The 17,179-nt window shown below is 38.9% G+C and overlaps 1 protein-coding gene across 1 annotated transcript in view; it reads left to right on the forward strand.

Moving 5' to 3' along the window:
* LOC121917331 (tyrosine-protein kinase Yes) overlaps window positions 1–14,200 on the forward strand; it is a 35,599-nt gene extending 21,399 nt beyond the window's left edge. The window contains exons 2-8 of the mRNA XM_042443225.1: window positions 3,950–4,222; window positions 9,145–9,244; window positions 10,341–10,439; window positions 13,157–13,260; window positions 13,348–13,497; window positions 13,682–13,837; window positions 13,950–14,200. Of these exons, the coding sequence (XP_042299159.1) occupies window positions 3,958–4,222; window positions 9,145–9,244; window positions 10,341–10,439; window positions 13,157–13,260; window positions 13,348–13,497; window positions 13,682–13,837; window positions 13,950–14,185 (1,110 nt within the window). The 5' untranslated portion in view covers window positions 3,950–3,957 and the 3' untranslated portion in view covers window positions 14,186–14,200. The remainder of the gene's footprint in view (window positions 1–3,949; window positions 4,223–9,144; window positions 9,245–10,340; window positions 10,440–13,156; window positions 13,261–13,347; window positions 13,498–13,681; window positions 13,838–13,949) is intronic.
* Window positions 14,201–17,179: the final 2,979 nt, after the last annotated feature.

Raw genomic sequence — 17,179 nt, forward strand, 5'->3', positions numbered from 1 at the left:
CTGATCTCTTTCTCTGATAAAATTACCAGCTTGGTAGATGAAGGGATTGCTGTGGATATGGTATATCTTGATTTCAATAAGGCCTTTGAGAAGGTTTCTCATGACATTCTTGCAAACAAGCTTGTAAAATGTGGGCTACTGTTACATGGATTTGTAATTGGTTAACCGGCCAAACCCAAAGGGTGCTCAACAGTGGCTCCTTTTCATTCTGGAAAGAAGTGACCAGTGGGGTCCCACAGGGCTCTGTCCTGGGCCCAGTGCTATTCAACATCTTTATCAATGACTTGGATGACAGAATTTGGGGCATACTTATCAAATTTGCAGATGACACCAAATTAGGAGGAGTAGCTAATACTCCAGAGGACAGGATCAAAATTCAAGACTACCTGAATAGACTAGAAAGCTGGGCCAAAGCTAACAAAATGAACTTCAACAGGGAGAAATGTAAGGTACTGCACTTAGGGCGGAAAAATGAAATGCACAGATATAGGATGGGTGAAACTTGGCTGAATGAGAGACTTCTACGTGTGAAAGAGATCTAGGAGTCCAAGTAGACCACAAGTTGAACATGAGTCAACAGTGCGATGCAGCAGCTAAAAAGGCCAATGCAATTTTAGGCTGCATCAATAAAAGTATAGTGTCTAGATCAAGAGAAGTAATAGTGCCACTGTATTCTGCTTTGGTCAAGCCTCACCTGGAATATTGTGTCCAGTTCTGGGCACCACAATTTGAAAAGGACATTGAGAAACTGGAGCGTGTCCAAAGGAGGGCGACTAAAATAGTGAAGGGTCTGGAAACCATGCCCTATGAGGAACGACTTAGGGAGCTGGGGATGTTTAGCCTGGAGAAGAGAAGGTTAAGAGGTGATATGATAGCCCTGTTTAAATACTTGATGGGATGTCATATTGAGGAATGAACAAGCTTGTTTTCTGCTGCTCCAGAGACTAGGACCTGGAGCAATGGATGCAAGCTACAGGAAAAGAGATTCCACCTCAACATTAGGAGGAACTTCCCGACAGTAAGGGCTGTTCGACAGTGGAACACACTCTCTCAGAGTGTAGTGAAGTCTCCTTCCTTAGAGGTCTTTAAACAGAGGCTGGATGGCCATCTCTCGGGGATGCTTTGATTGAGAGTTCCTGCATGGCAGAATGGGGTTGGACTAGATGGCCCTTGTGGTCTCTTCCAACTCTAAGATTCTATGAAGGAAAATCCTTTAAAAGCAAAATAGGCTATTGTATACACAACAGTGTTCTGATTTATAATACATATATTATACAAGTACATAGATAATGTTTGAGGCTGGACACCTATGTACATTAACTTGAAAGTAATCTCCATTTAACTCAGTAGAATATGCTGCTAAAGAAAAAGCCTGCTACCCATTCATTTTCAGCGAGAGAGTTAAACATATCCTTCCTTATGACCACTGTTATAAATAACTGTCATACTGATATCTAGTGACTTCATCATCACCCTGTTTCTTTTTAAAATTTTACCATGCCTTTTAGAAGTGTTACTGAACTTTAGTAATCTGTATGGATGGAAATGAAAATGTATAGAGTGGCAATGTCACACTATATAAGCCCACTTAAAATCTTTGAAGTAGTTTCAGTTGATTAAATAAAAGTTTAATTAGGTTATGATTTCCCTATGATCTTCATTTTCCTAATAAAATGACATGTGCTAGACTGTGTTTAAGTAACTATTATTAGTATAAAGCTTAAATTTAGAGTCTTTATGTATGGCTCAGAGACTTGAAAAAGACATTTTAAATATGCCAGACATTCAAAGACATGCAGTTTTGTCTTGCTATTGCACCTGTTGTCTAATGCAGCAGTACATGCAATGTTGCCATTTTTTCCAGTGGGTGAAAAACAATATTATCTATAATATATGACTCGATATTGAAATTTATGGATAGTGTTTAACTGTCTGTTGCTTAGCATTGAACAATGACAAAAGACAGAAAACTGGCTAGAAGCTAGAAACAGAAATACAGTAACCAATATTGGTTCAAAAGCAGTCTAGTATTCCATTGGTTTCTGGTGTTTATTTCTAGTATCTTTTTTTGCACGGGCATATGAGAGCTCATGCTAAATTCTAAAGCTTTCGTTTGGAAGATCTTAAATGTAGAATTATGCTTATTATTTTGTCAGTTACTGGTATGTGTGTATGCTGAATAAGAATACTGTAGTCTGTTTGGGGACCACAGTGGTTGTATAAGCTGTATTATACTAATGGCATTATGGCTCATTATAGTGACAACAATCCTCTTCTCCCAACAAATTGAAGTTCTCCAATTTCATGGGTTAGTCATGGTGAAATTGGAGGGGAATGGTGTTCTGCTGCTATCTGTAGTTAGCGAACTGTGCTAAATGATGTAAATTGCACATAATTAGAAACACATTCTGTATGTTTTATGAAAATTAGGTGTCAAAGCCATTGTGGTGTAGTCGTTTGAGCATGAGTTAGGACTCTGGAGATCAGTGTTTGATTCTGCGCTCGGCCATGGAATGCCACTGATTGACCTTGGATGAGTCATATACTCTGAATCCCAGAAACTCCTGAGGTAGGTTGCCTTAGGTTCACCATAATTTGGAAATGATTTGAAGGCACGCAACAACAATGTATTAAAGCTATTAATGTGTATCCTTTGAAAAGTTTGTTTCCCTGCATATTCAGTTCCTTTTTTGCTTCACGTATTAAACAGTATATAACAAAGTTTGTACTTCAGTCAAGCTATTAGAATGGAATAATTTAACAAGTTGTCTCTATACTGTATTTGAGAAGTATTTAGGGTGCAGTGTTGTAAGCACCGTAGTCCTCAATAGAAATCTCTAGGGCTTTATCTTCCATTATAATCTGTATCATTATGATCTGAATCTGCCTTTATAAATGAAACCTAGTAGCTAGCTCCTGACTTAGAATATAGACCCATTCTTATTTTATCAAGAGATAAAATAAACCCAGTTTTAGATTTGTTAGGCTGTAAGGTACTAGATGGACATGTCATTTTACAATGTTATGTGTATCTAACAGAATTATGTAACTATAGTTTAATTAATCCCTATCTATGTTGTATCTACTTGTTCTGTTTTCACTCTATGTGGGGTATAGTCTATAAATGTGCATATTACACTACTGGAATTTGTTTTACTTTTAGCAGAACTCTGGCCATTTAAAAAAATACTGTTTAATCTTACAGTGCACAGAACTATTGAAAGGCGAACAATTTGTGCATCAGTACAAAAACTTGTTTGGGCTAGCACAGCTCTAAGAATAAATAATGCACACAGTATTAACTGATTTTAACACCAATATCCATAGACAAACTTGTTTTTAATTCAGCATAAATGATAGGCCCATGGTTATCTCTGCTTCAAAGTACCGTCCGATTAATTAGGATTAACTTCATAAAATAAGAATGAATTGTAGGATTTCTCCAATTCATTTGGGAGGACTTTTGTTTCCTGTTGCTGCAGAATTTGCAGAATAGAGCTAACAACAGTCCAGTTGCATGTAAGATTGTCTAGCCTTGCAAATACAGTAATACTTGAAAAGGTGGTTACTGAATACAAAAAACTCTAATTTTGGTCCTGATGAATATACAAATTTAATGAATTGTTAAAATATTGACCCATAATGGATCAGTATTTCAACAAAAGACTGTGGAATACATTTTAGAAAAGGACTGTGATCTTGTGAGCAATTTGTTGATTCTATACCAATATTTGGAGGACCAACCTGACAATTTTTAAGACTGACTTTTATTGCCCTTTTTAATGTTTTTAAGATTGTATGGTCTCATGTAGCTGTTGTATATTAACTGTAGATTAAAGACATCACAATCAGTTCAGTTTTAGAATTGGTGTCTGAATGCATAAGGAATAGGAATAGTGTTTTATTTAATTGGTGATGCAACATGGTAATAGAGCCTTTTTCTCTACAGAATAGACAATGGGGTGTATTAAAAGTAAAGAAGATAAAGGTCCTACCTTGAAGTATAGGACTGAGAATACTCCAGAATCTATTACATCTCAAGCCAGCCATTATGGATCTGATTCAGCACAAACAACCCAATCGCCTGCAATAAAGGGATCCTCCGTTAATTTTAACAGCCATTCCATGACTCCTTTTGGTGGGCCATCTGCTGTGACACCTTTTGGAGGAGCAACTTCCTCATTTCCATCTGTGCCATGCCCATACCCTAGTGGCTTAACAGGTAAGCGCTATTTCAAAAATAATACCAAATAATCAGCATTTCCTCCAAGAAGAGAAACTAAACTAAAACCTGTGCTTGATGTGTATGTTCATTCATGGGTTTTCTTTTGACCAGCTGTGATCCCTGTATCCCTGTATATAGATCATATAATTATATAAAAACTCAAGCAGCATCAGGTGAATAACTTAAACTAATTCCTACCACTGAAGCCAGCAATGAACACACTCTTCCGCTATTGGCAGGATAAACACACTGTAGAGCTCAGCGTGCCACACTGTGCAATTTTGGGCTTGTCTGAACTCCAGAAGGCTGCGGAGGGCATCTCGCCATTTTGGATGACAGAAATTACTCCAGTCATCTTTTTATTTTATTTTTTTGGTTTGGTTTTGGTTTTTCCACTGTTTCAGGGTGTGTAAGGTAGTAAAACAGAATGATTTAACCATGCTTATAAAACCTAGGTTATTTTCAGCTGAAAATAAATTTGGCAAAAAATGGGAGTGGGTTAGTTGGGATCTACCAACCCAATGGGCTGCATACAGCCTGCCTCCCAAGTAATTTCTACTTCTGTGCTACAGGTATCAGGGAACATTGCCAGTGCGATGCTATATATTTGCCTCCCATAAGCAAAATTGGTTACATTGAAATATTTTATTAACACACAATAATCAGTATTGCATATTTACTATTGTTTCAATGGTGTATTCACTGAAAGTGTTACTTGGACATTTTGGAGCGTGGTATTTAAAATGATAACTCAGAAATAGATACCCCCTTTTCATTCTTGAATTTTTCAGGGGAAAAAATGAAATTTCTGAACTGTAATTATGTGTTTGTGTGTAGTATAAATGAAGTTGTGTCCTAGGGATACTCAGTTGTTAACGATTTAATTACAATTTTGACAAGTCCCTGTTTGATATTGTATTCCTTTATTATGTTATTAATTAATTTTATAAAGCTGCATTTTTAAAAAGTGTGTGTGAAAAAATATAGAAGCCAGAATATTTCCACCCACATCACTGTGCATACTAAGAAAACTGAAGTTTGGTGCATATACTGTAGTGTCGATCACTAGGAAAACCTAAGACATTTATTCACGTAACAGTCACAGTTCACCTCATAATAAGGCTAACGTTCCAACAAGAACCAAATTAAGTCATACATGGAATGGAATTTGAAGGGACTGTGGGTTCCATGGCCACACCAAATTGAGATTTAAGCACACTGACAACCTGCAGCAAACAAAAACATGCAGCTGTGCTTGTTAAAAGCTAATTTCACTTACTGATAATTTTACAAACATCTCTCAAGCCTCAACCTTACTGTTTTACTAAATTATAAAACATCAAGCACTTTATGCCATCTACGACAAATCTCTCATTCCCCCTCATACTATGTTGGGATATTTACATCACTTTTGCTGGGTTGATGTTGTGATATGGTAGCAGTAACAGGAAGGCACTCTGCAGTGATGATCATCTGTACTCGAAGTAAGTATGCAGGCAATTACAACTTTGATTGCAACTCTGAAGGCTAAAAAGTATTGACTCTTAAGGTAAATTAAGGTTATGAGCCCTGGTGGCGCAGTGGTTAAATGCCTGTACTGCAGCCACTCACTCACAAACCATAAGGTTGCAAGTTCAATACCAGCAAAAGGGGTCAAGCTCAACTCAGGCTTGAGTACTCAGATTGTTGGGGGCAATTGGCTTATGCTTTGTAAACCACTTAGGGAATGCTTAAGTGCACTGATAAGCAGTATAGAAATATATTTGCTATTGCTATTGCTAAATCGACACTATGTATTTTGAATATTTGTTTGAGTTGCCTTATTATAACGATAACCGTTTAGATTCATAGAACATAGACATGTAGTGCATAGTGAACTTGAGAAGTTACTACAATAAACCAATAAAAGTGAGGTGATAGAGTGGTTTAGAGAGAGTGGTTTGTTTGGCAAAGTTTAAACGTTGTATTTTCTGATGTGTTGACATTTGCTTCTTACTGAAATGTGATAAATTATGCCATTTTTAGATCTCTCCTGAAATGAACTGCTGAAGGATTTTAAAATCAAATGTTTCCTGCATTATTAAAATACTAATGAACATGCCCAGCTTTGCATGGATTGGAAAAACCCTTACTTTGATACACTGAAGACTTGAAACAAAATCAGGCATGGTCAAAAATGATATATAGAGCTTGCCCCATCTGAGTGAACCCATGACTGTTGGGCAATCTCTAGGCATGGCCTCTTGCAGTTGTGCAGTCTGGAACCTTCTGAGGAAAGAGCTTTCCAACTGTATCTATGTGAGGGGCACTGCTTCCAGTGGGAGTGCTCCTGCATCGCTTCATTCTCTATCAACTGCAAATATGTGTGCCGACACATACACACGCACACACAGTTTTATTATTAAAGAGGTGCATTTGAAGAGTGAAATTATACATTCCAATCAATTTTAACACGCAGGATTCATTGAGGTGCATTTGCAGATGAAACTGCATCCATAAATTCTGTGTGTGTGTATGTGTGCATATGCATGCGCCTTTTTATTGCCTGTTGACTTATATTGACACCATTTCATAGGGATTTCTTAGGCAAGGATTACCCAGAAGTGTTTTTGCCAGTTCCTTCCTCTGAAATACAGCATATAACACCTGGTATTACATTGCATGTAGTGGTAGGGATTTTCACTCTCCATTGCATCCCGAGTCCTCCAGCAATCTCTATTTTAGAGGGCTGTGATGTACTCTGAAGCCCATTTGCAACCTACACTGAGGGTGGTGACCTGGGCAGATTCCATTGAGCTGGAATTCACACTGGAATTAGAGTTCTGACTCTTAACAGAATACAGTAAATTGTCCAAAAGGGAAGCTGTTGGTTTTCTCTGGATGTTCTAGCTATTGTGATCTAATTCAAATTTCTGTATACTGTATGATACAGTAAATTCTTCAATTTAGAACATTATTAATTTGTAAATTCCATATTTAGACTTCCTTTGTTTTCAGAAGGTATTTTCAGGATTCTCAGTATAAAACCTGTGTAATAAAACTGAAAATTACATACTGTTTCCAAAATGCATCCTAGAGTAAAATTGTTTGCACGTGCACATACACAAATATACTCTCTTAGCAAAGAGAGCAGTATATATTATGAAGAAGAGCTACCCTTTTATTAACAGCCTTGCTTCCTTGCAGCCTCAGGTCCTTGGCTTCCTTGACTGTGTCTATCCACCTGTAATGCAGTCATTTTCTTTTCCTACACCAATTCAACTTAACAAATCGTAATTGTTTTTTTTCCCCTAAGGAGTCATGTAATGAGTCATGCTTTCCCGTGATACACATTATAGTAGTATGCTAAATTTTCTTCATGAAAATATGCATAGTGTATACAGTTAATTCTAGAAAAAAGTCAGCATGTGCTATATAAACTGTAGCAAAGCCTTTGACCGCTTAGATCATGAAGAACTGTAGAATGCTCTAAAAGAAATAAGAGTGCCACTACATTTGACAGTCCTGGTGGGGAATGTATACTTAGGGCAAGAGGCCACTGTTAGAACAGAATATAGAGAAAGAGAATAGTTCCTAATTGACAAAGGGATCAGGCAAGGCTGCTTTCTATCATGCTATTTTTTCAACTGGTAACAGAAAATATCATATGAAGAACAGTTTTAAACTCAGAAGGAGGAGTGAAGAAAGGAGGAAGGAACATCAACAATCTAAGATATGCAGATAACATCATACTACTAATGGAAACTATCAGAGACTTGGAACAATTACTTAGGAAAGTTAAAGAAGAAAATGCAAAGGCAGGCTGTTGAACATAAAGAAAACAAAAACCACCATTGAGGATCTACATAAATTCAACCTAAATAATAAGGTAATCAAAATAGTGAAAGATTTCCCATAATCAAATATTGATCTAAATGGAAGAGTCAGGAAATCAGAAGAAGACAAGGCATGGGAAGAGCAACTATGAAAGAACTAGATAAGAAATGCAGATAGGAAGAAAATCAACTCATTTGAGCTGTGCGCTAGAGAAAAGTACTGAGGATACTGTGGAAAGCCTAATAGATAAATGGATCCTAGAACAGATCAAGCCTGAACTTTCATGAAAGCCAAGATGATGAAATTGAGGCTGTTGTAGTTTGGCCACATCATGAGAAGACATGCATTAGAAAGACAATAATGCTCAGTAGGAGGTAGTAGAAAGAGAGGAAGACTGCACACCAGATAATAATAATAATAATAATAATAATAATAATAATAATAATAATACATCATTAAAATAATACAATCCAATTAAGCAATCAATAAAATACTAATATTGAATTATACATCCCTATTAGTTCTTTAAAATCTCCAAATATGCCATCATATATGGCTGGGCTCACTCTGGAAGGTCATGGGCCTGACTCTGCAGGACCTAAGCAGAGCAGTGGAGGACAGGGGTTCTTGGAGATATCTCATCCGCAGAGTCGACATGTGTCAGGGTTGACTCAAGGGCAATTAACAAGAACAAATACAGTTAATAAGTATGCAAACAATACAGAACATCTGTAAATATTCATGTCATTTTATTAAAGTATCCAGCTCACTTTCCAAATGAATTTTTTGGCATTCTTCCTGTGTACAGTGCACCCACATCATATGTGGCTTTCAGCATATGTTGAAAGCCACACGCGGGGCACAAGGGGTGGCGCGTCCCATTTAGATTAATGGGGCGCGTGCCCACCGCCACGCCGCCACCACATGCATGAGCCCCATTACTTTCAGTGGGGCTCGAGCATACACGGTTTTTTTTACACGGGGGGGGGGGGGGGCGGAACGGATTCCCCGTGTAAAAAAAAAAGGGCGCACTGTATTTGTCTTCTTCCTCTTTTGCCATGTTTAGCAACTGGCATGATTGCTATACTTTTGTTTTTCCTTAGGTGGTGTTACTGTTTTTGTGGCCTTATATGACTATGAAGCCAGAACTACAGATGACCTTTCCTTCAAGAAGGGTGAACGGTTCCAAATAATCAATAACACGTAATTATATTCTCATTTGCATTGGGGATTGATCAAGTTGAATCCTTTTTGACACTGCATAGCTGCCTTACAGGTGTAGTTATCCATTCATGGGAAGGCTGTTGCTTATTATGCTCTTGCATGCAAAATACCACATCTAGTTGGGTTCAGAAAGATAAAGGGAAACTGGATATTAACTTACCTATTTCTTGGAAGTAAAAATATCTTTAAAATGTTACTGTTACTTTGATGGTTACTTTATTGAATTTGTTTTTGTCATGTTTAAACCTGAAGTAGGATATTTCCAATAGTTTCATTTAATATGAACTTCTGGGCATCTTTTACATTCTGAAGATCTTTTGATCCTCTATATTAAAAGATGTAAGTCTGCAAAACTGTCATTCCTTTTCAGAAGTAGGGGAACATTCTGTCTCCCTAAACTGAGGGACTAGAACTTTTCACAGTGCACCTTCCAGATCCACCTTTTCATTTTTGTTGATCAGAGCTTTACCAGAGACATAATGGACATTTCCCTTTCTATTGCAACTGTTAGCTCTCCATCAGAAAATCAGTACCATATATACTTGACTATAAGTCGACCTCATATATAAATTGAGGGCAGGTTTTCTGGGCAAAAGTTATGGATTTTTATATGACTCATGGATAAGTCGAGGGTAAAACTTAGGGATATTTAATGAAGGATGTAAAAGATGAAGCACGAACTTACAAAAGTCCAGCAGGCATAACTATTTGTACTCATACTAAAGACTGGATGGATGAGAGAATAGAAGGGGGTCAGTGCTTCCAGGGCAGATTAAACTCTTGCATTTCACCATTACTATCTATCTATCTATGAGTTAAAATACAGTACTTACATTGACCCGTGGATAAGTCGACTCAGGTCTTTTGGGTCAATTTTTTAACCTAAATTTCTAGACTGATACATGAGTATATACAGTACTTTTTTATAGTACAATTTATTTGGTAAATCATTTCCTAAATTTGAGAGCTGATCAGCTAAACTGTATTTTAGTATAGTTTGTCTCTTCATGTTATTTCACTTTACAAAATTATATTCATGTATATTTGGTGTAACTACCTTTTTTTTTTTCTTCAGGGAAGGAGATTGGTGGGAAGCAAGATCTATTGCAACAGGAAAAAGTGGCTACATTCCTAGCAATTACGTAGCTCCTGCAGACTCCATTCAGGCAGAAGAGTAAGGCATTGTTGTGTAATTGGTCAGTCATTTCACCCATAACCTTTCAACAGAATTACAGGCAGAAAACTTCCAAGCGAATATAAAATTTCTCCAGTCTAAGTGTCCAAATAGGCAAAATGAAACTAATCTCATAAATGTTTGTGTGTGGTGCGTGCGTGCATGTATGCATGCATGCTAGGAAAAACAGCTTCAGATCTGGTATTTACATGTGTTGCTCTTGATACACATTAGCTTGGTACAATTTGCATATATTGAAGAGACATCTACATCTAAACTATCATTGGGTGCCATTTACACTAGCTTTTTAGGTTTCTTTGAAGATACTCATTTCATTTTATTTATTCCATTTGTATGCTGCATTTCTCCCGGAGTGGAATGCATGGCAGCACCCAAAGAGCATCAGTTAAAAAAACCTTAACAATACATTTTAAAAAAATAATTTAAAATCCCCACATTAAACTATAAAATCATTTTAAAAACATACAAAAGTTTTTAAAAAATATGCCTGGTAAAGTTGATTTGGGGGAGTTTGGCCAGCAGGTGCTACTTAGCTAGGCAGTTAAAGTAGTTACTTTGGTAGTATTTTGCCCACCCCTGCATTAGTGTTTGCTGTCATAAGAGGACCAGTGAGGTGGAAGGAAACATTTAGCGATACTGTCACTTTCAAGAGTCCCCCCCCCCCAGCCATCTCAAACACAAAAGTAATTGGGGACTGCCTTCCAGTGAGCTTGTTTCTATTTTGTACAAGGCTTTACAAGATACGGAAATTACTTACAGTTCACTGGGCTCAAGTATATGGAAGTTGTTTTCACAGCAGCCATGTTTATATAAAAGCTAACAGCCACAGTACATTCAGTTGCATTTCAGTAGCTTATTTCTGTGAAGAAGGCTGACAGAAGAACAGTATTCACACTGTTAGTAGCTTTTACCTTTTGCAGATCTTTTGACCCTCTGTTCCTATATATTAAGGGCAACAAGGTCATAACTAAATGGTTCACTTCCAATTGATGAGTGCTGAAATACAACTTGTAGAATATAAAAGTAACATTCTGTTAACTTACTGTGGGTGGAATAGTCACAATGGATGATGATTCATACAGAGTTAGTCATTTGACAAAGATGCTCCAGGGTTGTTTTTCATGCTATATTCATTGCCATGAACTCCCGCCCCCTCTCTTTTTAAAAAAATATATCTAAATCTTGATGGGAAAGACAATGTTCTGTCTATAGTGGTGTACTTTTAAATGCTGTAAAAAGAAGTCTATCAACATTGGTTTGGCATATTAGCCAGTTAATGCTTGTGTCACCATGCACTCACATACAGGTGCACACACTCCATGGAGTTCTTGGCATGTATAAAGAGCTTGGAGTTGGTTGGAGCCATGGCATCTCCTGTATTGATTTTTGTGACATTTTCCTGACTCATCCTTGGTTTTACCAATGTTGGGAGGTCGGACAAGAGTCCCACCTACCCAGTTCCTCTCTGGATTAGACAAAAGTTAAATTTTTATAAGAATCCCTGTCCTTCCCATGGAAACAAAGTTTCCTTCTACAGTCATTTATTTTGAAAGGGGTAACAAAGATAACCACAGGGAAGGAGAGGAAAGCTGAGGGAGATTGTCCCTTCTCAGCTTACTGACAGACTGGGGAAGCCCATAAGACTATAAGCTGTAGCTCTCTCCCAGAAGCTATTTAGGTTGTAGTAGCATGTGGAACAAGTATATCCCCCATGCTCCTTCAACACTGAAGGTTGTTAATGCAGTTCATGAAGGAGGAAGCAGGAAAAAATTACAAGACTTCCTCCTCTGCTCCTCCCTTGTAAACTGCCACTGCTGTTCTCTACTTCTGGGGCAGTGTGGTGGGGTGTGTGTGTGGGGGGGGGTAGAATTGTGTTCTGAGGATGACAACTTAATTAGAAATCTCATCCTCCTTTGGGTGCACCTGGGACATAGAGAACGATCACGTTAACCACAGAATAATCCAGAGCAATATAAAGCTGGCCACTTGGATAATCCAGTGGAAATTACAAGAAACCACAGTAGCATTCAATCTATACATAATTCTGTTGCATAAATTGCATTTTAAAAATGTTTTTAAAGGTTTTTTTTAATATATAAAAAAATAAAACTACATTTAAATCATGTTATTTGCATGGGAGCACTAAGGCTATACTCAAAGAGCAACCCATTTTACTATAATTCATGTCGAGCAGAATGTGTGCCCTTTTGGGGAGGGAGGGGTAAACTTATTTTGAAAGCTTATAGAGAGTGGCTTAAATATCCTTGGGCTATGGACCAAGTGGCCAAGTTACTAATTTATAAATTGTATAGAATAAATGATATCTCCATTTGAAATAGCAAATAATCCATCTCCAATGTGAAGTCAAAGGCTTTCGTGGCTGGCATCCATAGTTTTTTGTGGGGTTTTTGGTCTATGTGGCCATGTTCTAGAAGAGTTTATTCCTGACGTTTCGCCAGGATCTGTGGCTGGCATGTTCAGAGAATGCCACATAGCCCGAAAAACCCACAAAAAACTAAACAATCCATCTTTATTTTAAAAGTGCATAAGAGGGAAATCCCCCAATCATAATGAACTAGTTTTCACTTTAAGATGCAACTTCCTGTTATAATATATTATATTTACATTTATATTATCTACATTAACCAAAATATTGCAGTACTTACTTAAGAATATTTTTTCTTTGAATTCTTAAGATGGTATTTTGGCAAGATGGGCAGGAAAGATGCAGAAAGGTTACTTTTAAATCCCGGGAACCAGCGTGGTATTTTCCTAGTTCGAGAGAGTGAAACCACAAAAGGTATTATTTTCATTTTACCTCATAGGACAAAAGACTGTTATTTTGTTTATAAAGAAGTTGTTAAAAGCAAGTTATCTTTTCCCTCAGGTGCTTACTCTCTCTCAATACGTGACTGGGATGAGATTAGAGGCGATAATGTGAAACACTACAAAATTAGAAAACTTGACAATGGTGGATACTACATAACAACTCGAGCACAGTTTGAATCTTTACAAAAGCTTGTTAAACACTACACAGGTAAGCTTTAAATCATAAAATTCTATAGCTTGATATATTACTTTGTACATAGTAGATGGAAGTCAGAAGTGTGCTAAAGATGTGTTAATACTTTTGGTCTTGGGAAGATTACTGAAAATGTCACTTGGTTGTTTTACTATGTCTGGCAATATTTTTTAAAAAAAAACTTTTTTCTAATTACCAGATCATGCTGATGGCTTGTGCCATAAATTAACAACAGTGTGTCCAACTGTGAAACCTCAGACACAGGGTTTAGCAAAAGATGCCTGGGAAATTCCTAGAGAATCATTACGGTTAGAAGTTAAGCTTGGCCAGGGATGCTTTGGTGAAGTATGGATGGGTAAGTATCATATGGAGAAGAGCTGCAGAAGCAGTAGAACATTCGGAATATTTGTGTTACTCTGACAGTACCCCTCTATCATAACTGACAGTTTAATGCACTGCTTTCTTAGGAACATGGAATGGAACTACAAAAGTAGCGATCAAGACACTAAAACCTGGTACAATGATGCCAGAAGCTTTCCTACAAGAAGCCCAAATCATGAAGAAATTAAGGCATGATAAACTAGTTCCGCTATATGCTGTCGTGTCTGAGGAACCAATCTACATAGTCACTGAATTCATGACAAAAGGTACATGCTTCTTCTTGGACATAAATCAAAGATCTGAAGACAGTAATGTTTTGTGAGGTACATTGTTTAGTTTTTTAATTGTTTGTTTGGATATTGTAGAAGAGAGTATAAGTGCTTAGGCTGGATTCTAAAAAGCATCTACCTGGATCTTCACTGCAGATAATTTGCTGCTCCCAAGAAGATTCTTAACATTTCATAGAGTCATAGAGTTGGAAGAGACCGCAAGGGCCATCCAGTCCAACTCCCTGCCATGCAGGAAATCCAAATCAAAGCATCCCCAACAGATGGCCATTTACTAGTATGTTTCTTATGCTGCCACAGTTTTAATTATCCTGCCTTGGGTTCAGTTGGGAAAATATCCAAGAACTTTATTACTATTATATAGGATTGCCATTTGTATTTGCAGCAATATTAATGCTACATAAATTTTAATATTAATTTGAAACTACTTGAAATAAGAAGGTTGTCTAAACAACTCTTGTTCACATAGTTTAGTATTATGAGCACAAGCAATTGCAAGGGGAAAACTGCAAACGTCTGCTTCCTTCAATTAAATACAGTTTGTCATTCTGTCCAAACCGCCTCTCCCTGTATTGGATTGAGGCAGGTAACAGCAAACAAGAACAATAAAATCAAACGTGAGTATCAATAGATAAAAGCATAACAGGACATATTAGATCCTAGTTCCCCTATCTCCCTCCCACCCTAAAATACCATTAAAAAACAATTCCCAATAAAATGGTTAATAAAATAGATCGAGATCAAAGTCCAGTGGGTACAGCTAAACAAATGGAGAGTGAAAATTCTGAGGAGATCAATTTGGAAAGGCCTGCCAGAAGAGATCCGTTTTTATTGCCTTCTTAAAGGCCTCCAATGATGTTATATGGCGGATCTCATCCGGCAGGTCATTCCAGATTTTTTGAGATTTTTGGTTTCTCTGAACAAGCAAGTAAAAAAGTTGGGCTACCAGTCCTGAAGAACAGCAAAATGAGGACTCAGCAAATGCAAATGAGAAATCACCCAGAGTCAGGGGCTTTCCCAGCAGATAATGATCACCTGTCCCTCGTGGCTAGCAGCCCAGGGGGGACCGGCGGTAACATTACTGTTGCGCCGGATCATTAACACATCTTTGAGGGAAGGGCAATTTCCATCAGAGTTAAAATTGGCCATTGTAAAACCTATATTAAAAAAGCCCTCCCTCGACCCCCTGGCACACAATAATTATCGGCCAGTCTCGCTGCTACCATTCTTGGGTAAGGTGATCGAGAGGGCGGTTGCGATCCAGCTTCAGACAGTCTTGGATGAAACTGATTATCTGGACCCATTTCAAACTGGCTTCCGGGCGGGTCACGGGGTTGAGACGGCCATGGTCGCCTTGGTCGATGATCTCCGTCTGGGCATCGACAGGGGAAGCGTGTCCCTGTTGTTGCCTCTTGGAACTCAGCGGCTTTCGATACCTAGCCCATTATCCTTCGGGGCGCCTGGGAGGTGGGAATGGGGGCAACTGCGCTCCAGTGGTTCCGGTCCTACCCTCTCTGGGGTCCTAGATGGGCGCTGGGAGACGTGTGCTCGCAAGAGGGCCCTTAAACGGGGTCCCTCAAGGGCCATTCTGTTCCCATGCTTTTCACATTTCATGAAACGCTGGAGATCATCCGGGCATGGGGCGCGGGTTATCAGTACGTGCTGACCTCCCATATTTTTCTGTCTCCGACGTGCAGTGACAAGGATGGCGTCTCTCCTCTCGAGGCCTGTCTAGATCAGTAATGGGTGGATGAGGAAAAACCGACTCAAGCTGAATCCAGAGAAACGGAGGTACGTGGTACCTCGGGATCGAAATACCCAGTTACGAATTTTCGGGATACGAAAAATCCATAGGGAATTATTGTTTCGGGTTACGAATGTTTTTCGGGTTACGAAAAACTTTTGGTGCTTTTTTTGGCTTTTTCGCAGGATCGCGGCTTTTCCCCCTTAGCGCCATGGCAATTCGGCTTACGAAGGCTTTTCGGGTTACGAAAGCGGCCGCGTTACGAATTAATTCGTAACCCGAGCCCACTGTATTGTATAGTCCCCGGTCCAGATGGCAGTGGTCACACTGTCCCTGAATGGGACGCTCCCTGTGAAGGACTCCGTACGCAGCCGGGAGTGCTTCTTGACTCGTCGCTTCACCTGACTGTTCAGGTGAATGCGAGGTCAAGAGCACATGTCATCACTTGGGTTATTCGCCAGCTGCGTCCATACCTGGCCCCCGGGGACCTAGAAACTGTTGTACATGCTCTGGTAACCTCGAGACTGGATTTCTTCAATGTACTCTACATGGGGCAACCTTATACCAAACCCGGAAGCTTCAAATGGTGCAGAACATGGCAGCCAGATGGTCACTGGCGTTTCCAGGGCCAGCATATAACACCTAGCTGAAAGGTTCAATGGCTGCCCATCCACTTCCGGGTCAATATAAGGCGGTGGTTAATTACCTATAAAGCCCTCATGGCTTGGGCCCGGTTCCTGAAGGGACCGCCTCTCCCCATATATTCGCCTCGCACCCTCAGAAAGTCTGGGCAGCATTTACTAAGGTAACCTGGGGCTAGATTATCCTCACCACACGGAGGACATTTTCCACTGCTGCCCCAGCCTTTGGGATACGCTGCATTGAGCTCGCTCGACTACCCCCCGCCCCAATTCAGAAGGACCTGAAAACCTTCCTGTTCCAACAGGCATTCCCAACTAAAATCCTGTGGGCCTCCTCTCTTTCGTGGCCAGAGGTTGGGCTATGGGGCTTTTTGCCTGTTATTTTATTGTTGTTGATGGCTTTTTGATATACTTGTTTTATGTACTATGTTTGATGTTTTAACTTTTGTGTAAAGCCGCCCTGATCGCAGGAAGGGGGGATAGAAATAAAACTTTATTTATTTATTATTTACCATTAGCAGACACTAATCCTCTTTGCATATCCTCCCACCTGGGCCCTGCCATCAACCACAGAACAATACACAGGCTTAACATGGAATTCCTCAGACCCAGGTCACACAGTATATATACTCCCGCTCTCTTCT

The sequence above is a fragment of the Sceloporus undulatus genome, unplaced genomic scaffold (assembly GCF_019175285.1).
Source record: "Sceloporus undulatus isolate JIND9_A2432 ecotype Alabama unplaced genomic scaffold, SceUnd_v1.1 scaffold_15, whole genome shotgun sequence".
Taxonomy (NCBI): Eukaryota; Metazoa; Chordata; class Lepidosauria; order Squamata; family Phrynosomatidae; genus Sceloporus; species Sceloporus undulatus.